General features: G+C 40.6%; 1 protein-coding gene across 2 annotated transcripts; it reads right to left on the minus strand.

The window, feature by feature from the left end:
• Positions 1 to 1565: 1565 nt before the first annotated feature.
• Positions 1566 to 12374, minus strand: LOC307018800 (alpha-amylase-like). 2 transcript variants are annotated; one of them, XM_079649231.1, is made up of 10 exons: positions 12247 to 12374; positions 7654 to 7893; positions 6875 to 7021; positions 6256 to 6453; positions 5869 to 6099; positions 5045 to 5178; positions 4331 to 4553; positions 4117 to 4238; positions 3875 to 4000; positions 1566 to 2203 (listed from the first exon to the last, which is right to left on the minus strand). In XM_079649231.1, the coding sequence occupies exons 2-10, from the start codon at positions 7819 to 7821 to the stop codon at positions 2014 to 2016; spliced, it is 1539 nt and encodes a 512-aa protein (XP_079505357.1). In that variant the 5' UTR covers positions 7822 to 7893; positions 12247 to 12374; the 3' UTR covers positions 1566 to 2013. The 2 variants fall into 2 exon arrangements, with proteins under 2 accessions (XP_079505357.1, XP_079505356.1); XM_079649230.1 differs by lacking the exon at positions 12247 to 12374 and adding an exon at positions 11110 to 11369.
• Between the last annotated feature and the right edge of the window lie 11576 nt (positions 12375 to 23950).

Consider the following 23950-nt stretch of genomic DNA (forward strand, 5'->3'; position numbering starts at 1 on the left):
CTGGCAGGCATCACCTTTTCTGCCTCACCTCTGGTGGCTGGCACTACAGCGTCCCCGTTCCAGATCTGCAGACGACAGTGAGTCCGTATGAGACGGTAGATGGAGAGAGGGAGGACAATGGGGCAGGATGATAGGTGGAGACAGAGAGGGAGGAAGGAGGTGAGGATGGGGAGACAGGTAGAGACAGAGAGGAAGGAAGGAGGTGAGGATGGGGAGACAGGTAGAGACAGAGAGGAAGGAAGGAGGTGAGGATGGGGAGACAGGTAGAGACAGAGAGGAAGGAAGGAGGTGAGGATGGGGAGGCAGGTAGAGACAGAGAGGAAGGAAGGAGGTGAGGATGGGGAGACAGGTAGAGACAGAGAGGAAGGAAGGAGGTGAGGATGGAGAGTTGTCTCATCGCCCCTCTGGGCCCCGACGCTGCCCTAATGATGGATGCCAGTGCTGCACTCAGGTGGAACTGAAGTGGCTGCGGTGTGATGGCATGGAGTCGTCCCAGTGGAGGAGAAGCTTACACAATAAGGGAAGGACATCCACAGGACGTGTTCAGGACACTCACTGATCATGTAACTGTCTGTGTTGTGGCTTCTTTCCTTGTTTTTCTATCAATCCACTAGACGCCTTAAACAGACATTTTTTTACTTGTTTTCTTTTCTTTATATTACCCTGGTTGGAGAGTTGCTTGGCCTCCGATGATGATATTATGCGACCTGTTTGCTCAAAATAAAATAACAAACTTTTTCACATGCAACAAAGAAAAGCGGCCTTTACAATAGTCAAAACAAATAGGTAAAACTCAAATAAAATAACAAACAACTTAGGTATTCATTCTTTCGTGATAATGCTTATATATCTTGATAACTTAAAAACTGTGCCTCGACGGTGTCTTTCAAGCAGCTTGCCCATCACTGTCACTTTTAGCGCAGGCGCCGTGGGAATTGTAGTCTTTTATAGTGTTGACTACAGACGTCACAATTAGGTGGCATTTCTTATAAAAACAAAATCCTGGCTCTAACAGTCTGATTAAGAAGCTTTTGAATATACTGTAAATGTATAAAATAATTTCAGTCAATGATTAAACTTGAGTCTTGACCATCCCAAAAACCATTCCCTGAACAGCAAGTTTATATTAGCCTAAAACATTGTATCTCTAATCAAAGTAATACTCAAGTGTAGTCTCAGAAGATCAGCTTTTACAGAACCAAGTAATAACCACACAGTATGTTGTATATTAAATGGTGTATTGAAGAAATTTGCTAAACTTGTGACAGCCTAACCTTTTACTACTGACCACGCCAACTCTTAAGAAGGCAGTTGCCATTCAAAGGCTTGAATGGTACTGCAGTTTGAGAAACATTTATTTTTTAACAGATGATAGAAAAACCTTATCATATTATAGTTTTCCATGCCTGATCTGAAAAGATTTGACCAACAGATGGACAGATGTTCTGCATTTCAGTGAGTCATGTATGTTGTCCTTTAATTTGTTAAACAGCTACAGTAGGTTACCTCCCATGACTATGAAATTGCCAGAATGTGGATGCAAGAAAGGGCCCTTTACTTGGATCTTGAGGAGTTGCAGTGTTTATTCATGGATACATTTAAACATACATTTCACATTACCTACCATTTGACTACGAGTCAATTTCTTCACTGCTCTGATCCCTAACACCTGTCTGCCTTGAGTGCATCCACAGTTACTTTTTCTCTTCGCTTGACAACACACTCGCTGTGCTCACACTTTGCTACTCTCATAACATACAGTGAATGCATCAAATATAGGTTTGAATGACCATGTTTGAAATATATATATAGGGAGTTTAATGTAAACAGAAAAAAACATGTGCAACAAAAGGGCAATATTTTAGAGCTCTACCAACATTTATCAAATTATGCTTTTCGGTCAAGAATTGCAGGGAGAGTAACAACTTCCAAATTGTATCAGTAAAAAAAAAAATAGAGTTCATAATTCAAGTTTGAAATGAATATGTATTTGCCATTGTACTAGATACGTTTTTAAAGCTTGGAATCAGCGTGAATAGCAACGTAGGGGTCCTCATCACTGTTGCTGATGTTGAAGTGGGCACGGCCATCACCTCCAACATTGATCTGCTTCCCTGTGCAGCGGCTTCCTTGCTTCTGGCCAGAAATGACATCACAGTAGGTGCCACCGGGCATGCCAGTGTTCAGGGTGACATCCAGGCTCCTGTAAAAAGTACATGTCATTTTTTTAAATCACCACAATCTCATAATGAAACTCTTCTTTGAGAGGATCTTGACGTCTAATTTTGCTGTATTTTCTATTAAGATGCAAACAAGACGTGTAGGCAGATAGGAAATCAATTAGGAAGCATACTGTATGTAGTTTTTATGTGATGGGAGAAACCAAGAAAAGTCTTTAAAATGTTGTATTATTTGTTGGAAGTTTTTTGAGCACATTCTAGTGCATGTTTGCTTTTAATAGTATAACATGTGTTTGCTGTTTTAGGAACTGCAAGTTGTTTCATTTTTAAGCAAAGTCTAAAAAGCCAATTAACTGTTGATAGTAGTAGCTGATTATTCATGAGGCTTCTATTTTGTTATATCATACATGGATCTGCATCAACTTCTATGTATTTGTTCAATTTGGCATAATTTTAAATGTAAGGTCTAGTGCAGGGGTCGGCAACCTTTTTCATATGAAGTGCCATTTAAAAAAAAAAAGTTTATCAGCGTGCCAACGATCGAGAATTATCAACAGGGGGGGGGGGGGGTTGAGGAGCTTGACGCTCGTCAACTATCAGCGTCGCTGCGGGGAAGCAGTGTGTGGACCTGTCAGCGCAACTTACATGATGCCGAATTTAACAAACACATTTAAACAATTGGTTTAAACGGCATAATAATAAGGACGATCGTCCGTTCTGTGATTTTCCAGAGCACACATGTTACGATATTAGGTTCATGCAGAGTGAGATGAGGTCGCTGTCCCTTTAAGAGAGAGAGAGAGAGAGAGAGAGAGAGAGAGAGAGAGAGAGAGAGAGAGAGAGAGAGAGAGAGAGAGAGAGAGAGAGAGAGAGAGAGAGAGAGAGAGAGGGGGTGTTGGTAGAGCGACAGTGAGGGAACGTGTATGTTTCTGGAAGTGAAACGAGGAAGCAGAAAAACAGAGGTCTGTGATGTATTTTGTGAAACAGAAGAACAGCTAAATAAATGCAACGGCCTGCCAAGAAGAGCTCGCCTCTCTCCAGTCATTTAAGCTAAAGTTGGTTATTGAACCTGAAGCTTGTTGCTTCGGCCCTCCTCGACTACGGTCTGGGAGCCGACAGGAAAGTTCAACACACAGTTGGCCAGTCCGCCCCTTTGTAGCATATTATTTCGATGAGAGATGAGCAGATCAAAACTGTGCTTTCAACTAAATACACAGCCACGCAAAAACTGCAGCATTTGTACAGCTCCTTATGGGTACTGCAATTAGTGAAGTGCTTTCCTCCGTGGTGAAACGATCAGCACTGCACCACGGAGGAAAGCGGCAGAAAGTCACCTGGAGTTAAAGAGAGCGGTGCTGCGTTACGTTACGTTACGTGCATGGCTTCCTTCTGCAGGTAACGGGGAGACGCGCTCTGGCGGCGGTCTCGTTCAGGATCCGAAAATATAATTTAAATATTTTTGCACACTTATTCCACTTATTCCTAGTGTGCCACTGGTTACGGTGCCGCGTGCCAGGGGTTTGCCGACCCCTGGTCTAGTGTGTAGTATTTAGGGGAATGAATTAGGAGCAAAATGGAATATATGAACTATGTTTCATTGCTGTATTAGAACTAGCCTTTCACTTGTTAGCTACATCTTACACAATGTCCAAGTTGGAGACATTTGTATTTGTTACAGTACTTAAAGTCCTTACCAGTCATCATTGTTGAAGACGATGAAACCACGATTGCCACGTCCAAAGCCAACCTGGTTGCTCTTGTTGTCCCACCAGTTAGAGTGAGGCTGTCCGTTGACCACGTTGCGGAAAATAACCATGTTCCTAAAGGGTGATATGAAAACATACATGACAATAACATACAATGTAGCAAGCAGAAGTGACTAATGTTATCTGGGTAAAGTCAGCAGTTCCCTGTCTCTGGCTTTCTGAGGACTTACTTGATCTGACGCCATCTGTGCTCACACACCCATCCGTCTCCACAAGTCTGGTCAGCGTTGATGGGAACAGACTTAGTGGATCCATCACCATGGCTGGGAGGGCCCATCCAGTCATTCTGATCCTACAAAATAATAATTATCAATAAACGAGTTTTACAAAAAAAACGTTTTTATTATTCCTAAATTGAAAATAATCCAATGGCTAATGAGGTACCTTTCCATTGACAATGTTGCGGTTCCAGCGGAAGCTAGACATGACCCTGGTTACTCCGTAAGGGTGGGCCAGCATGTAGCTGACAGCCATCTTGTGAAGCTTGGGGTCCCAGAAGGTAACAATGGCCGCCCCTCCAGCACCGTGGCCTCTCTGGTTGTCGTGGTTGTCAACAAAGACGAGAGCATTTCCGTTGGGCATGAAGCCCCATCCCTCTCCCCAGGATCTGCACACATTAAACCCTTTTTACTAATCATTTCTAAAACACCAAGGTTTGGACAACATTATACACAATATCTAATTCAGAAAACGTTTAAAAGCTCCAGTGCTAGTCAATTATATTTAATATATTCTACTTGCCAGCATAGCGAACCTGTACATGTTGAGTACACCAACACTTTTTGTTAGAAATGTATAGTAGGCCTAGGGGTCCCCAGCAAATAGCAACTGCCGGATGCTAACTTGCATACGTTGGGCAATTAGCACAGGTAGCATAAGCTGATTTAAACAAAAATGAATGGCATTATAGCCAATGTTAACAAAAATTAAAAAATGACTTGGAACTCCAATTTTGGACTGGTTTTCGGGTTATTGAGGATGCTGAATCAATTGCTGATGTTTTCAGGATCAAAAATAGCTCCGTAGTCTATAATGGTAATTAATATATCCATTTTCTATCATTTTAAGGTAGCACATAAATAACACACATAGGCCTACTTGGTGTAAGACAGCTTCTCTCCGTCCCATTTTCTGAAAATAGTTCCAAGTTTGGCACCATATTTGAACTCAGTCACTCTTCCCAGGTTGAAATACTCTCTAGACGAGATGGCCTCACCTCCCAAATCAATAACCTAGAGGGAAAATAAACAGCTTTTCAATACCAAAGTATGCGGTTCAGATTAACTGTACAGTACCAGTGATTTGTGGATCGAGAAAAAGTAGGTCAACCAGTACGATTTTTCCAGCAGTATCACAAACCATTTTCCTGCTGATAAACAGTTAGTATTGAAATCCCAGCCTGCTTTTGCATCAAACTATTATGTTTGAGTTTGGCACCTTTGGCTTGTTCCTTTGCATCAGCATTGGCTGTATTTATATATGTTTACTAGTAATGTTTTCTTTGATTATTAACATCTGTTCCAAGTTTGCATGTCATCTTGATTCCTGTTCCCATTTTCCCACGGCTCTGTTTACTGCTGCTATGCACAGTCATAAATATTGGTCATGTGGACAGTTAGGACTCATCCAATCATCATCATGGTTAGTAGATTTCAACAATCACTGACTTGATTGCAAATTAGTTTTAATGGCAGCAATTCGTTTTTCTGGCACCATGTTTTTCTTTTTAAAATAAGTACATCCAGCCTTTTGGTTCCGTGAAACAAAGTTATCAAATACAGAGGTGAGTTGAAGCTACATTTACAGTATATGTTTCTTTAAGACACAAGTCAAATGTTAAAGGTTGTTGTGTAATAGATGGTATTCTTTGGGTCTTTTTGGAATATCTTACAATTTCAGAGAAATCAATCAAGAATACCTACCTCCTGGAAGATGAAAGGTTTAGAGCCACCGGAGAACCACTTGGTGTTCAGGTTGTGCAGACTACCGTAGATAGCAGACAGATCACCGGGCCACATGTGCTTGACGGCATCCACTCTGAATCCAGCCACACCCATGTCAATCAGCTTGTTCATGAAGTCAGCCACCTTTCTCCTGACGTAGTCTTTCTCCAGAGCGAGGTCCAACAGACTGACCAAGCGACAGTCGCGAACCTTTAGCAGAAAATAAGCATTTACATTGCAATTAATTAATCAGAATGTATTTTAAGACAGTCCTTTCAATTGAACATTTTAATGGGCCTTAAAAATGCTGTGAAGAGATGTTTGTAAGCCTAACATCACATGTTGTTCCTGAGTGACATTCATTACCTGATTGGCATCACCATAGTTCTCAATATTGCCACTTCCAGTCCTGCATTTGTGGTCATTGAAGTCGCTCTTGCTGAAGGGAACAGTGGGGAAATCCTTATTGTTCGCATTAAACCAGCTTCCACATGAAGAGTGGGATCCCGCACCACCACCGGAGCCGCACATGTGGTTGATGACAGCGTCCACATAGATGTTGACCTGGTTCGGAAAGATACAAAATATTAGGTGCAGTATAAACGAATCAACGGCTCTTTTCGAGAGCTCCTGCAGTTTAACTTTTGTCTTAGTACTTTTATTTCTGTCTCTTTGGTCACAAGAATAGCTCACAGCTGTGCTGCTCATTGTGTTGTTGGTGGTCCAGCAACGCAAGCATGATCAATAAAAAAAATCAAAATTTGATAATAATTCCTCAAGACAGATGAATTGATTCAGTAAATTGAAGCTCTCTGTTCAAAAGCCTTTGTTTTAAAATGCCAAGTTTGTGTTATTATGCAACTTTTTGATAATGATTATCTGGTAATCATTTAGTTGTGTCGTTCAAGGCTGTAGATTTATGAGTTGCTTTCAAAAGAAAAAGAACATTGTTCCCAATGAGGTTCACTAAATCACTGCAGTTTACCCCAACGTTGTTGCATCTGGTGATCATGTTCCTCAGCTCGTCCTCATTGCCGGATCTGGAGCACAGGTTGTAGCCGATTGGTTGGTATCTCTGCCACCAGGGCTTCCAGGGATTGTTAATAATAATGTGCTCATTTGGAGGGGAGATCTGAACAACAGAGAAAAAACATTAACATTTAACACAGTGATTGTCTACAGACAGGAGATCAATGTTAAAAAAAAAGTTTGAAGTATTTGTACACATGAACTTGAAGGAGTAGTGATCAGACTGAAGAAATTATTAGGGTTTCAGAATTATTTCATTAAGGGATAATAAAAAAAACTGAATTATGGTGTTTTGATACATTCCACAAGTCAAGATATTGCTGTTTGAGTATTTCGTCTTTAACATTCATTTTAAAATTGAGTTGACTTTATGGGAGTGCAATGCTAAATCACTATATTTCCCCTTTAAATTTAAAATTACGAAGAAGAGACAGGATAAAAAAGACTTTTTGGAGGGCATGCCTAACACGGCATAACACCGGAGCCTCGCTGCGGGGAAACTTTGGCGCTGATCCGAGTTTGTTCTAATCTGTCAAAATTACCGACTGCTTTCACATTTTTCCGTCATTGTTAAAAAAAACGCGACCTCTGATTCTTATACACAGAAACTTTAATGTAATTAAGCTGCAATCAACTACCCTGTTACTTCCCTTTCACTTTGTTTAAATAAACAAGGGATTTTTCTCCCTCTCTAGATTAAAAAAGCTCACTTCTGTTCAAACATATAGGGCCTACCTGAACTCCACCGAAGCCATTAGGAGCCAGGAAGCGTTCACACTCTGCAGCGATGTCAGCCCAGCGCCACTCGAACAGGTGCACGATGGCTGTCCTGTTTTGCTTGGTGTGGGGGTTGTGCTGGGCGAGGCTGACCCCGAACAGAGCCAGCAGAATGACCAACTTCATGTTTCTTCTTGAAAAGAGTTCACAGTCACCTGCTGCCTCACTGGTAGTATTTATAATCGTTTTCTATCTTTCCTGGACCAATGAGAGACAGGCAAATATCAGCGTGGAGGTTAAACAGGTGCTTCTTTCTCAAAGTTTCCTAACTAAACCAAAAATAGTTTTGTTATCATCTCTGCAGGCCAAAACAAACCAAAACCCAATATTCACATACGCCTTTTCATGTGGCAGAAAGTTCATTTGAAATTCATTCTTTCCTTTACTCATTACCATAACACTGAATATTAAAATATAAAGATACATAAAACACTTAAAGCCCTTGCCACTCAACAACGCAGGTCAGATTTGTCCTGCTTCAGTAATATTAAAACAATACATTGACCAGATAATTTCAGTTCAAACATTCCCTGAGTCACATAACCTGGATTTGTAAACAAAGCAGCAACTGCCTTTGGCAAAGTTTTTCTTTTGTAATATAATATATGTTGTCTTTTAAGGATACTTTACAATATGTGCCAAACGTGGCAAGATTATTGATAAACAATGTCTAGGTTTGATGATCTGTTCATTGGGTCTTACATCTGATTGGTCAGAATAAATTACCAGCAGAGGTCAGTTACAAAACATGCCATACACTGATGTGACCATATCGAGGAAAAACAAACACAGATAAGCTAGAGTAGGGGTGTGAAAGGGAAAAGGTCAAATAAGTTGACTACAGTTACCTCCCCTGACTAAACACAAGCATTTTCCCATGAGGGGCTGACCAATGACCATTTCAAGTCACATGTTTGTAATCATGCTGCCAAGGCAGGGCTTTCAGATACAGTAGGCTACATCACAGTACAATACACTGATGAATCTGCATTGGCATGTGTATATAGACTTGAGTGCTTTATTGTGGGGAGACCGATCACATTTCTTTAAAATCATCTGTGTTAACAAATATTTGTGTGCTGTGTAAACTTTTATCATTTTAAACCCAGTTCTTACAAAATAATGTCAAGACTTTTTTATTAACTCTTATGTTTTTAGTGTAGTCTGAGCCCCTTAGTAGCAGCTAAAAAACACTTTTAAAGGTCTAACTCAGGGGTCGGCAACCCCTGGCACGCGTGCCAGCATTGGCACGCGGCACCGTAACCAGTGGCACACTAGGAATAAGTGGAATAAGTGTGCAAAATATTTAAAATGTATTTTCGGATCCTGAACGAGACCGCCGCCAGAGCGCGTCTCCCCGTTACCTGCAGAAGGAAGCCATGCACGCAACGCAGCCCCGCTCTCTTTATCTCCAGGTGACTTTCTGCCGCTTTCCTTTCCGTGGTGCAGTGCTGATCGTTTCACCACGGAGGAAAGCACTTCACTAATTGCAGTACCCATAAGGAGCTGTACAAATGCCGCAGTTTTTGCGTGGCTGTGTATTTAGTTGAAAGCCCAGTGGCGATCTGCTCATCTCTCATCGAAATAATATGCTACAAAGGGGCGGACTGGCCATCTGTGTGTTGAACTTTCCTGTCGGCTCCCAGACCGTAGTCGAGGAGGGCAGAAGACACAAGCTTCAAGTTCAATTACCCACTTTAGCTTAAATGACTAGAGAGAGGCGAGCTCTTCTTGGGGGGCCGTTGCATTTATTTAGCTGTTCTTCTGTTTCACAAAATACATCACAGACCTCTGTTTTTCTGCTTCCTCGTTTCACTTCCAGAAACATACACACGTTCCCTCACTGTCACTCTACCATCCACAAACACACATGCACAAACCACACACCTCTCTCTCTCTCTCTCTCTCTCTCTCTCTTAAAAGGGACAGCGATCTCATCTCACTCTGCATGACCCTAATATCACAACATGTGTGCTCTGGAGAATCACAGAACGGACGATCGTCCTTATTATTATGCCGTTTAAACAAACTATTTAAATGTATTTGTTAAATTCGGCATCATGTAAGTTGCGCTGACAGGTCCAAACACTGCTTGTAATATTGCTTGTTTACTACAACTTTTGTAAAAAACACATTTCCCTTAAGTAAGTATACTAAATTGCATTAATTCATTATATCTATATAAAAGAAATGTGGAGGTAAGTAGAATCCACATCCAGGGCCAGCTCTTTTTTTTTTCTTTTTTTCCCCTCCAGACCTCGTCTGTGTGAGTAACGGCTGTACATTTAAATAAATGATCGCTGTTAAGTACTGGATGTTTTGTGTGTTTTTTTTTATGTTGCGGGTCTCCCCACGAGCACCTACCACGGAGTAGGGGTCGGGCCGAGACGATATTAGAGCAGCTAAGGATCATTAAAGGTAGGGTAGGTAATTCACTTCAGAAACACTTTTTGTTATACTCCATGGAATGCTCTTAACATCCCGATAGCAATGAATACATTAAATGCTTTGACAATAAATACATAAAGCCGTGGAAGCCGTAGTGCTGTAAAAAGCACGACCAATCATCTGAGCCGGCCCGGCTAAAATAACTGGCACAACCTTATCTCGTGCCCTCATTGGTAATGAGCGCATTCGTGTGTGTTGGAGGAGGGGCTCTGTAAGGAAGTCTGAAGGAAGGGGCAGATTTTTTCCGGTTGTGTACTTTCAAATTCTAGCGCACTCGAGCTGGTTTCTCCATCCTTACCTACCCCACCTTTAAGAGGATTAATCACACAAAACTAGCCACCCTAAAATATAAGCGTCTGTTTTACTGCGGCTTTACAAACTTCTTCTGTAAAGAAATCCTGGTGTGCCTCCTCCCACCTGCTTACTAATCCGACCCGGCTCCTGCACCCCCGTCCCCGCCGTCCCCCATCCCCCCTGTGGAGAGTGTTGTGGAAACATTCACTCGTCAATGATCCGGAGATGTACTAGTAATAATAATAATAATAATAATAATAATAATAATAAAACTGGTCCGATGCAAACAGAGTTGTCTTACTGAGAGAACCTCCTTTTGGAAAACCAAACATTTCTGTCCATATTACCAACTCTGATATGCTGTCTTGACCATATTTGTCTCATGACATCCACTATGGGTCCCGCCGGGGACTCAGGCCCCTTGCTTTGTTTTGTTCCCATCTCTAGATAAATCTAGATTGGCTTCAAAATCCCTTACGAGTTATAAAACACTGTTCACCCGTCGGTGCTGTTATATTTGTTTCCTTAGTACAAATACCAAAACTTTGCCATTCCTCTTACGTTGGATTTGGCAAGAATCCTCTTTACACAAACGGTTAATGACCCACTGTAAATGTCATGGAGTATTTCTTCACTTTTATTCTTTATCAATTTGGAATATGTGCATCTCACCAGATATTTTAGAGGAATTTAGTTTGTTGGATACGCGTGAAGTCAATCTGTTTCACATAGGCGCTGGTCCTCTCGTCCCGTAACACTTTCTGTCGAGGTAGGAGAATCCGAGGATCCCGGCAGAGTTGTCTTGTTGGTTCTTTATTTGAAGCTTCAAAGGTACATGCCATACAGAGTACAGAGTAGTCTGCAGGAGTGCACACAGAGGAAACTGTGTGTGTGTGTTTTATAGGGACCTTGGCGGTTCTGCAATTTCTGTAAATGTTGTTGTGCAGACAAAGAGAAATAATACTTTTTGCTGACTGCTTGCAATGCTCTTTTGAGGAACAGGAGCTGTACAAGTGTAGTAACAGGAAACATCTTGGTGCGATTGTGTCACCTAAACATAACAAAAAGTCGAGCAAGGGACATGTACTGAGTACAGTTTCATCATATATACACGCTTTACAACATCAAGAGGATACGTCCCCAGCTGTCCCAGAAAGCAACGCAGGTTCTGGTCCAGGCTCTCGTCATCTCACGCCTAGACTACTGCAACTCCCTCCTGGCTGGTCTACCTGCATGTGCCATCCGACCACTGCAGCTCATCCAGAATGCAGCGGCTCGTCTGGTCTTCAACCTTCCTAAATGTTCCCACACCACACCGCTCCTCCGCTCCCTTCACTGGCTTCCGGTAACAGCTCGAATCCACTTCAAAACAATGGTACTCGCGTACCATGCTGTGAATGGATCTGGCCCTGCCTACATCAAGGACATGGTTAAACTGTACACCCCAGCACGTGCACTCCGCTCTGCATCAGCCAAACGACTCGCTGCACCCGCACTGCGAGGGGGACCCAAGTTCCCATCAGCAAAAACATGTAGGTTTGCTATCCTGGCTCCAAAATGGTTGAATGAGCTCCCCATTGAAATCAGGACAGCAGAAAGCTTACACATCTTCCGGCGCAGACTGAAAACTCATCTCTTTCGACTCCACTTCGAGCGATAGAACTACTAACAAAGAACTGCTAACAAAGCACTGCTAACAAAGAACTGCTAACAAAGCACTTGTATACTAATAAAGGACTGCCTTATCTAAAGCCAGTTGAGTCCTGTAGCACTTTAAATATTTGGCTCTATGAAACCTGATGTACTTACTGTATATGATTCTGTTTTCTTCAAGGTTGTATCTTCCTGGTTGAATGTACTTATTGTAAGTCGCTTTGGATAAAAGCTTCAGCTAAATGTAATGTAATGTAATATAAGCGTTGCATTTGGTTTCACCATATAAAGGTAACATAAGAAATTGCCACTACAAGAGTGTGTCAAACGGACATCTGACCTACCTTACCGGGATTCGTTCCGGGTCACTCCTCCCAGTGAGTCTGTGGGTCACAGGCATGTCAAAATGAAGGGGCCCCGACACATTTGTGAAAACACTTCCTAATAACTCATCTGAGTGCAGACTCTGTGTTGACAAATGAGGACTAAAGGGTAAAGATCTAATTTTACAGTGCAGGTTTTGCTTATATTGTGACCTGACGCCCCGTCGATAGCAGTATTGTTGTTCAGTGTAATTTGAAGCTTTAGTAATAGTCCATTCAAAAGCAGAAAACATTTTATATTTGTGAATCTTTATCTGAACATCAAAAGCTAAATCCACAAAGCTCCTAAATATGAAAGTATCTAATGTCTATGAGTGTGCGGTGAGGTATGCCTTCTATTTCAGATCAAAACTACATTTCATATTTGATTATTCTTGTAATCCCCATTAAACTTTTGTTCATAGTATTCCTTTTGCTATTTTAGGATCAAAGTCGACATTATTTCTAACCTGCAATAACTGATTTGTTGGCCACTTGGGGGTGGTAGAAACAAGTCGTAAACACATTGACATGTCGTCACTTTTTTAAAGGGGAAATATCATGAAAAGCTCACGTATTCAGTTTTTGTGCTCATAAATTATATCTGGAGTGACTACCCCTGAAATCATGTGATTCAACAACTCACTCAGGATTGGCTCCTCCCCTGTGTCGCATTCACGCTCATTCGAAAATACCACCCCCAATCTGAGTATCTCCACCCATAGTTTAAAAACTACCTTAGCATATGTGCGGCTTATTTATCTTTCAAGCTTATCAGGAGTTAATTGAGGTATATTAGACAGAGAGTACGAGTTAAATATTGTGTTTTTTCCTAAGCATATTCAATAAGAAGTCCAATATAAACCTACAAAATGATCATCTTATGTCCCAATTAAATTGATATATTCTGAATATGATAGCAAACAGTTCCATGTATGTAGCTGTTACAGAACTATATTATCGTATATTTGCTTACATATCAGGCTTTTTTTTCTGCTAATGATATGTTCTCTACGTAAAAGACTGCTTGCTCCGCCTAAAAATTACACTATGAGAAAGTTGCAGGGCAGAAAGACAATAAGCTGATATATTTTAAAGTCTCTGAATACGAGGGGAGCTGCAGAATCAGGTGACCATTTTCTGTAGGTTGATCACGAGCAAACCGTCCTTTCACATTATTTTCTTATTTTCATTTGACACATTACTATTAGAAAGTACAATTTTAGCCACAAGCTTTTCTTATGAATTACTGGCATGAGGATTCCCCCCTAATTACGCATCACGCTCCGTGGGAGGAGATGTCAGAGAGAGTTAAGGCCTGAACTCGCTCACATTTTCCCATGGGCCCCAAAAATTCCAGTCAGACCAAAGTCCTTTCCTGTATGGACAACACAGGACATACCTCCGGAGGCGATGAAGGGCTTTTGGGGACAAAGCTTTCTTTCACAGCCCGAGCTCTGAGACCAGGTGAAGGCGGAGAAGCCGGTCATTTGATTCCCGCCCCTGGTTCTGTCATGGGAAAGTGGAAGAGTCATAGCAAAGTAGGGGAGGCCGGAGGGTTGACTGAAGGGGGGAGAGAAAGTGAGGAGTAATGAGGGAGATGAAAAGAAAAATGAAGGGGGTCAGCAGGTTGAGAGGGTAAAGGAAGAACAGAGAAAAGAATAAGAGGCATGTGGGGGGTGTGAGTTGAAGACAAACCAGGAAAAATAAAAGATGAGAGAGTGCTTGAGATGACAGAGGGGTGCTGCTGTACTTCAGGGCAAATGAGGAAAAACACAGAGGGAGTGAGTGGAAAAAGAGAAGGGGGAGTTAAAACCGTAAAGAAAAATAAGGAGTTGGGGGAAGGATAAGAAGCTGCATGTAGCTCGTCTTCCTACACCTCCGGTCGATCTTTCAGACAGACAGCTCAAGCTTAAGAGCTGTTGGCGAACAGATAGCACATGGAATAATGGTTAAACAACATGACTGTTCCACAACTGTTCCACCAGTGCGAATGATATTTAACACACAAGGCACCAGAGTAAGACTTAACACAAAAGCTGCATAAGTGGTGTCAATATCTACAATATTGGATGAAGAGGTGTCAAATGAAAACTTTAGCCACATTTATGTTCTGGTTAAGAGTCTGATCTGAAGCAGAAATGTCCCATCTTCAATTTTCATGGCTTTTTAATGATCCCAGTAATGCCATCAAGTATACTAACAACCTGCTCCAACTAGAAGTGTGTCACTACATTTTTCCCTCTACAAATCTAAAATATTCTAATAAAATAATCGCATTTTGGGAGCTTCTCAAGTTTCCTCAGCTAAAGTAGGCATACCAGGGAGGAAGAAAGTCCTATAAAGTAAAAATCCACAGGCTCTTCCAAAGGAAAGTTTTAGCCCGGTGTCCTCCTTCTTTCTTTCTTCTTTTTTTTTTTTTTTTGCCATGATGATATGTTGTGCAGATGTTGGGAAAAGCTTTCCATCTCACTGCAAAGAATAACAGCAGCAGCGGAAGTCCCCCAGGAGAGGTTCACGCTCTGAAACGAACACGCACACACACACACACACACACACACACACACACACACACACACACACACACACACACACACACACACACACACACACACACACACACACACACACACACACACACACACACACACACACACACACACACACACACATTTGCAGACACAAACTCATACCTTTACTTTTTTTGACACGTCATGGATTCAGACACTCTCTCACCATCTATTCCTCTCACACTTTACTCTCCTTCCAGCCTGAGAAGACACACAGGGATTATTGTAGAGACACATGCTTCCAACTTGAGACTTTAAACAGACACATGTACTTGACTCGAACTTGACTTTATTAAGAAAGTATCCAATACCATTAAATTCAACTTGCAACATCTTAAACAAATTAGACCCTTCTTAACTGTCGTATAGATTTTTCATTCACTTATTATTTATTGTAAACTAGAAATTAAAGTTTTCAGAAGGTGTTGTTTCATTGCTTCTTTTTTTCGGGGAAAATACATATTGAAAACATCCTATGGTTGTAAGCATAGTTGCAAACGATCACACTGAAGAGGCCGGAGTCTCCAAACTTTTGGAATGTTCATCTGATTACTAACACCTGCGATAACTGATTATTCTTTAACCAATTGGGGGCAGTAAAAACAAGCGGTAGGCAGTGGAGAGTGGATTTTTAGAGATTCTCACAGCAGCTGAGGAGGCTGAAGAGAGCAGTGGGAGTGAGACACAACAGTAAAGTTGCAGGTAGTTAAACCAAAGTTATTTTGCTAAAAGACACTAAAACTCTTATTTATTCCATGTCGGTTCATCAAACCTTTACATTTTAAGACTGAGTGGATCCCTAAAAATAATATGTCTTACATAATATGATTACCTTTTCTCCTCCTTCCCTGGTGAACCCCTATGTCCTGGGGGCCTTCTATGCTTTTATTGGGGTTTTCCCTTTCTTATAGTGTGTTATAAAGGTTTTTGTGCATAGTTTGCAAACGCTAAAATCTTCCTCCTAAGTTCTATCCAGAGGGAGTTTCTCTCCCACACCCCTGCCTGAAACGCCTCGATTGTACCCCTTTGTTTACTTACTTAAAATAGTGACATCACTACATTATGTTAGACTTGCGCTTCTATTGGTTAGCGCTCCAGGCTAAGAGACGGGAAATCTTTTATTGAAGTGTTCAGCAACAAAAGTGGAATACCCCTGATAATACATGTTCAAATCCAACTCTTGCCATGACTTTGCAAATAATCTCTCTTCACTTTCAAATATTTGCCACACACATTCAAGACTATACAGCTATCCACAAAAGGCTGTATCATCTCAAAGACTAAAGCTATGCTATGCATGTCTTCAATTTGAATAGATCTTAATAGAAGGAATGCCGTCGAGCCGCTGGTAACTGGAACGTTCACCATAAAATTACACATGGAGTCAATTTTATGATCGTCTTTCACAGTAGTCAGCGGGAAATGAGAGCTTTGCTTTCATGGTCAAAAGCTGAGCAACAGTTTTTCTGTGAGGAAAAATCCTGAGCTCTCCTGGGCAGACTGCTTCTGAATTGTTTGTTCCCTGTAGACATTTGTTACCTTTTAAGCTAATAGGATTGAAGTGCGCAGAGTTTCAGCTTTTAGAAACACTTCAATCAACCTTTGCCTAATTTTCCGTGATTGCCTTCAACTATTTCATGATGCTCTCAAGAGATGCAATCACTGGGCAAGAAGTAATGATGAAAGTACATTATTGGTTTGATAAAATATGTAAACAACTCCAATGAATTCCATATGATTGCAAGCTTTGGATTAAATCACATTTTTTAAACATCTGAGGATCTTGAGAGAGCAGCAACAATTCCTTTGACTCTCTCCCACACCTGACTGACTGTTAGTCTTTCCATGATATCACGGCTGGCTTTGAGATACAGAGAGTTTCCTTTCCTTTGCAGTGCTGTGCTCCTCCTGAGCGAGAAGAGAGGAAGATGAGAGGAGTCTTGGTGAGAGGGTAGAGCAGGCAGGCATCCTTCAAGTAACACAATATCCCCCTCCCTTTTATCAAACACGTGCTGCCTCAACTCACAGGCCAAACATTTCCTCTAGTATCATGACACTTTCACTCTGGTAATCTCGAGTTTATCTTAGATTAGTCATTTCAACAGACACCCCTGTTCACTTTGTGTAAAGTGAGTGTGAGGGGCCACTGCTGGTTGAGTATCAAATATGTTGGTGAATGGAAATATAAGGGATTTTACTGTCAGCCAAAAACGCTCCCCAGATGAACATCTTGAAATGTGCGGGGCAGATGTCTATCCGTGGCACAGGAGGTAGCATTACAGCACTGGAATCATCTCTTTAAACACTGCTGTCCTCTCCCTGAAGAAAAAATAGTAACAAGTCTTTAAAGGGGAAGACGCAGTGCTGTAGGTCTCAGGCTTATACTTAAAGAGGAATAATCACAGGTTGTATAGTTGGCACGGAGAGGGGAGAGGTTGGCTGTAAACCTGGACCTGATCTCACACTAATGAGCTTTTGTATAAACGTGCAGAGCACCCATATTTTTTCTTCTCGGCTGACTTTATTTGTTCTCAGTCATAAACTGTGAAGGAGGATCGGTCCAACTTCCTGTCTTCAGCCGGCTGCTTCTCTGTGCTCACTGCCACAACAGTAGCAAAACAGTACCTCTGTGCGACGACCAATGGCACAATCACACTGATGTCCAGTCAATCATCAACTGGCATGATACTGTACATACAGTGTGTTTATTGGACAATATGTTTATTGGACAGTAAAGTGTAAAAAACAAAAGAAAGAAACACCCATATTCAATTGAAATGATAGCATTTATTTACTTGAACATTGTTTAATTTCAAGCCAAGCTAATCCAATGAACATTAGCTGCAGACACTTCTATATCCCTTTCAGCCCTTGTCTTAGTAACAAAAATGGAGCACACTGCTTAAAACGTGATCATAACCAGCTCTTATTTGACTTCACAAGAAAACCACAGGAAGTGTTCAAAGTGTAGATACTTGTAATACCTAATTGATGTCCTATGTGGCGGGATATCGTCAGCTATTAATCTTTCATAGATTGTACCTCCTTCAGACTGCGCTTCAAACACATGATGTATTAATTATGAAACAATGGCCGCTTTCTCAGAGAGAAAGAGGGAAGCAGAGAAGAGAGAAGGACGTTGAGTAAGAAAGCACATCCCTTTTCCATATCGTAATACTTTTAAAAGTAAAAGTGCCTTAAACTAAGGCTCTCTAGTACAAACTGGTGATACATTCAAAGAAAGGAAAAGAGGGAAAATCGGAATAACTTTGTCCAGCTCATATCATATGTTTTCTTTCCTCAGCTATTAATCATCACACAATCTTTTAAATGTTCTTCTGACCCCTTGTGGGGGTCCCGCCCCCCATGTTGGGACCTCTGGTTTTAGCAAATTACTGGACGAATTACTGGACGGTTTATAACAATGCCATCTAATAATCTTAATTTCAGATAATTGTGACTCTCATGGTTCCTCTGGCTTGCATTTTCTTCAGCACTTCTCCCTGCTGTCTCGTTCTTCTTTACGCACCCTTTCTCTCCCTCTTGTTCTATTTGGATTGCTATCATGCCCTGACAGAAACACACCACCGTAAAGTTGGCCAGAGCACCATTTGGGTATGAGAATGGATGTAGACATAGAGGCCCTGTAGAATATCCAGGAAGTTAATTTTGGAGGACTTCCATGAGGCATTCTGGAAAAATCCACTTCCAGCCAAATCAAATTAAAACCCCCAGAGTTGCGAGAGTTTGCAGCTAAATGAGATTCACTCGTCCAACGTGTCCCATGGTTTCTATTTACTGTCCATTATCTGCTCATCTCAAAACACACAACAGTCACAGAGGACCTTCACACACCATAAACACCAAGCTTTGACCGATTGATGTAGTTCTAGGTTTCCAACACTAGGGGTCTCTCTATGGACTTGCTGAATGAAAGCCAAACTGCTTAGCAAACAAAACCGACAATTAGAAAAAACCCTTGGTTCCAAATTAGGCTCACCTCGTCAAGCAGAGGGAGGAGAAGTCATTGATCCTGTGCCCAGTGACTCCACCAGTGCAGCCTGGAAGTGGGCAAAACGTTTATTGACTCTAAAAGCTCCCAGAGGACAGAGCTTTGCCAAAGATTTCTGTTTTTCAGTCACCCTTTTAATATCAGTTTACTTTGCTGGCATTATATCTGGAATATGTTGCCAAAGCATATAGTAAAGAAAGGCAGTGTATAAAGACAAAAGAAGCAAAAAATAAAAGGGATTTCTGTACATTTCTCTAACTCAATGCGTGCATTTTCTGTACAGTAAGTCATCAATACTTTGATTAATACATCTTTCAAATGGTTTTTTTATTTTATTTTACAGATTACTTTTGATATAGTAAACAGACTAGCTTGTACATTGTATTACATAGAATTTAAAGGATTGTTATAAATCATTCATTTCCAAGCTCAACAAGTATATTCTGTCCTTTTAAATGCTGTTTTGAAGCCTTTGCTATCCTGCTGAGATATAACTATGTGGGAAGAAATACTTCCCCTTTTTTACATTTAAAAAGAAATCAACAGCCTAACAGCTCTCTGAGGCAAAGCACAGCGGGGCTTTGGAATACGTTTGCTGATTAGCACTATAGGCACTAAGTGCAGCTGAGGCTAATAGAAACTTAATAAGCTTGGTCATAAATCAAAGGATTGGACACGTTGAAAATGTTGACCTGATGATGGCGCTAGATGGAAAGTCAGGGGATCACAAAGGTACCACATTTCCATCTAAACGGGGGAATACATGTTTTAAAGGCAATACATCCAATATTGTTTATGAGGGTTTCATGACGATAAATAGTATAATATGATTAGAGAGAAATATAATATTTAGAAAGATCTAACGGTAAGGCAAAGAGGAATATTCTAAATATATTTTAGCATAAACTCAAACTAACATTTTCTTTTCTTAAGGTGGCTAATATCCCTGGATTGCTCTGGAGGATCAACACACTTTGCTTCTGCGCCGGTACTCCCGTTGGTTTTACCAAACTGGGGCATGCTGACCCCATGCACTAACCATGGAGAACCTCATACAACCCCATTAAAACATCCAAACTATTCCTTTAAGTGAAAGAAAATTACTCCTTACAGCGAAAAATAGACCATGCTCGGGTTGTTAAAGCCTCCTCAACAGTAATGGGCCAGGCTAAGACATAAAAATAGCTTTATTGACCTTTTTTGTGAGTCCAGTTTAAAGTCAAGCTTGTTTTCAAATGTCACAGTCTCTAACGCAAATCAGATTTGTAATTATCAGAACTTCCACGTTGTCTGAAGTTCTGAATAGTGCAATAAAAGTCACTCCATTGTTTTTGCTTCTTTATTGAGTGTGATGAAGCTTCAGCCAAACGTTTGCAGCCAAACCTTATTCAAGACCGTGATTAAGTGCGTGTGTAGCACATTTCTGAAGCTTGTCTGACAAAACCACCTAGTATTGGGAAATGTTGGTAACAGTGGTTTCAGTAACATAGCTGCAGCTATAAGGCATTGATGTGACATCATGTCTTAAATTACACTGACATACACTTGTCACATTTACATCTGATTTATTCATCAGAGCAAGAGCTTTCTTCAAAACCCTTGAAAAGGTTTCCCCTCTATAAAACAGATAGGATAAAAGGATTCTTTAGGATTTGTGTAAGTCTAAGATTCACACATATATCACTCGTGACTGTTATTCTTATCCTTTTCATTATTCCTCTCACTCTTTAAGAAAACCTTCAATCTCGCATCTTATTTTTAGGTTTCTCTCCTCACTGAACTGGTGAATGTTAGAGACTGAACAATTTGCCCACATTTCTCACCCACTTGCACCTCAAAAGGAACTTTCAAAGTATAGCCTTTAACTTTCTATGTATGTGTGCGTTGCGAGCGTACGTCTCCATCTATGAGTTTAGTCGTGCAAGGGTGCGCATTTGCTTCACAGTTTATGCGTACATGTGATTTTCTACGTTATATTTGTTCCAAGGTATCAATTTGGTGAGCAGGGCTTTACTTGGTGGCCAGTAATAAACTTCTATTCCAGTGCTGCCTGTGCAGGGCTTTCACCACAGGCAACTATGTGGCTGGCCGCCCGTGCCACCGCAGGGAGAGCCGTACATGTGAGAGGGGTGTGAGTCAGGGCCACTGCCCATTTTGCTCGAAGGGGTGCATATATGGCTTTAAACTAGCTATGAGTCACAAGAAAATTATTTGGGGATTTAATGAAATTCAGATTGTTAAACTAAAACTTTTAGAAGGTAGTATAATGATGCTAAAATGTAACATGAAGGACTATTGCAGAATTCAGAAAGGCACTGTGTGGTGTCTTTTGGCTATCCTTAACTGGACAATAAATGGAGAAAATCATAATCAATGGTTGGTAGTAACTTGAACATTTCAAAGTGTTGGCTACTGAAGCATTTGCATTAAAGTGTGTACTGTACATTATTCAGAAAAAGAAACTTAATATGAAAAAAAACGTATTATTTGACTTTATTTGGCAGTTGACTTGAATAAATACTGTATATCGTAATAATGAGATGATAGTATTCTGTAATTTTGTATATCAGCAACAAATAAAGCACGCTCAGTGGTCAGCAAAACAAACGGGTTAACACACGTATGTTATATCCAAGAACTGTTACTCAAATATCTACATCTTAAAAGGATAATGCTGGTGATATATTTAGGTAATGCCAAAACTTCACACGAAGAGTAAAACCAGATCTTAGGCTTTTTCCTCTGTGCCACAGAGCTCCATTGTTTTCCAGAAACTATTAAATTGGCATTAATGAGCCACAATGTTGCACTGGGTGACAAGTTCATTAATTTTTAGGAAGCTGGGCACTGGAGTTTACATTGAGTCCATGCCCATATAGACTATCCTGCTGAGTATTACTCATTGGAGCACCCTAATGTGTATTGATCCTCCTCTGATAGTCCTCAACAAATGTAAAATTTCCATAGCTTTTAAACCAACCCGGTATCACGGCAAGACGTGAACATGTGACGATTTACCCTACTGGGAGACGTGAAGATGTCACGATTTCGTCCCTTCAAACGTGACAGTTACACGGTATTGTTGACATGGCCCAAATACCCGGAAATGCCAAGCAAATGCTGTACCATGACGGTCGGTTGTTATTGTCAATATTAATATAATAATGATTTATTTTGTAATAGTCACACTCGATTTCGCCGATTTTCTTGTTGCCCCAGCTAGTCGACACCTCTTTTAGCAGAAACAAAGGCTACATTTATGTATTAAATCGATGTTAATCTATGTGTGCGGTTGTGGAATTAACGGACGTGACGTTGTGCGATTGCGTTGCCAGGCAACAACTTGGCTTCATGTTCATTTACAAACTCTTCAACTAGAACCGTAGTTATATTTAAAAACATTTTAGAAGGCCTCACGAAATACTTTAATGTACATTTAAATTTAAATGTGAAGGAATGTGTTTATAACAAAATACATCTGTCAAAAACAATACCGGAAACAGACGTAGGCAAGATCCTCAGCTCGGTGATTTGGATGGTTGAGCCGCAATGCACGTTGGGATATGGTGTTTATGCGATGTGAAATCCGAAAACATTTTAAAAAAAATGAAATAATACTTTATTCCGAGTGTGCTTGCTTTTCTCTTTGAAAGTCATCACATAACGGCATTGTAATACACGGTTCGGCTGCATTAAATATTACATATCTGCCGTAGTTCTCTATTTATAGAGCCCTGATGAGAAGACTTCTAGACAAACAGGAAGAACTGCCGCCAAAACTGAAAATGTGACGTGGATCATAAATATATAAGCAATTAAACAACATCTTACATTTCTTTTCACACAATACGTCTCCTTGCAGTATCAACACTAATTCGACTGACTTTTATATTGATCCAATTGGTAGATAGGCTGTATTTACACCATAACGGTGCACATCTCATAGAAAGGGACACCGCGTTATTGACTTTTATTATTTGTATTATTAGCTGGGCACTGGAGTTTACATTGAGTCCATGCCCATATACACTATCCTGCTGAGTATTACTCATTGGAGCACCCTAATGTGTATTGATCCTCCTCAACAAATTTTCCTTAGCTTTTAAACAGCTCTCTAAAGAAATGACTGTGTTTTTATCTTAGTAGGGACCAGTGCTTGGGGCTGAGTGTGACAGACGAGTGAAGTCAGAGAGAAATTGAATTGAACACATTTTGGTTTGGGGGTTTTGAAAGGATTTTTTACAATAAAACAATTATAAAATAACACCAGTCTCATTCTTTATACAACCACAAAAGTTCGGAATTTGTATCCACTTTGTCTCAGAAGTACAATGCTTCTGTTGTTTGCTATCCTGGCTCCAAAATGGTGGAATGAGCTCCCCATTGACATCAGGACAGCAGAAAGCTTATACATCTCCAGGCGCAGACTGAAAACTCATCTCTTTCGACTCCATTTCGAGCGATAAAACTATTAACAAAGCACTTATATACCAATAAAGGACTGGCTTATCTAAAGCCAGTTGAGTAGCACTTGAAATGTTTTAGCTCTATGAAACCTGATGTACTTATATGATTCTGTTTTCTTCAAGTTTGTATTTTGTCGGTCGAACGCACTTATTGTAAGCCGTTTGGATAAAAGCGTCAGCTAAATTCAATGTAATGTGATGTAATGTAATGTTGTTTCCTACAGTAAATGTTACTCATTCTGAATACTATTTACAGGAAATGTAATCAAAATAGGTATCCGTGACGTACAGAGACATGATATTATTGCATGTATTTTCCTCAGTCTCACTAAACTGGGTCATCGATCCTAATTATTTAATCAGCACAGTCATGGTTTCCTTCTGAATGGATTAATTCCTAGCATTTTTGTGTAGACTTTATAGCTGACAGGAAAAAATGAAATAGGAAAC

Source organism: Notothenia rossii (genome assembly GCF_949606895.1).
Source record: "Notothenia rossii genome assembly, chromosome: 9".
Classification (NCBI taxonomy): Eukaryota; Metazoa; Chordata; class Actinopteri; order Perciformes; family Nototheniidae; genus Notothenia; species Notothenia rossii.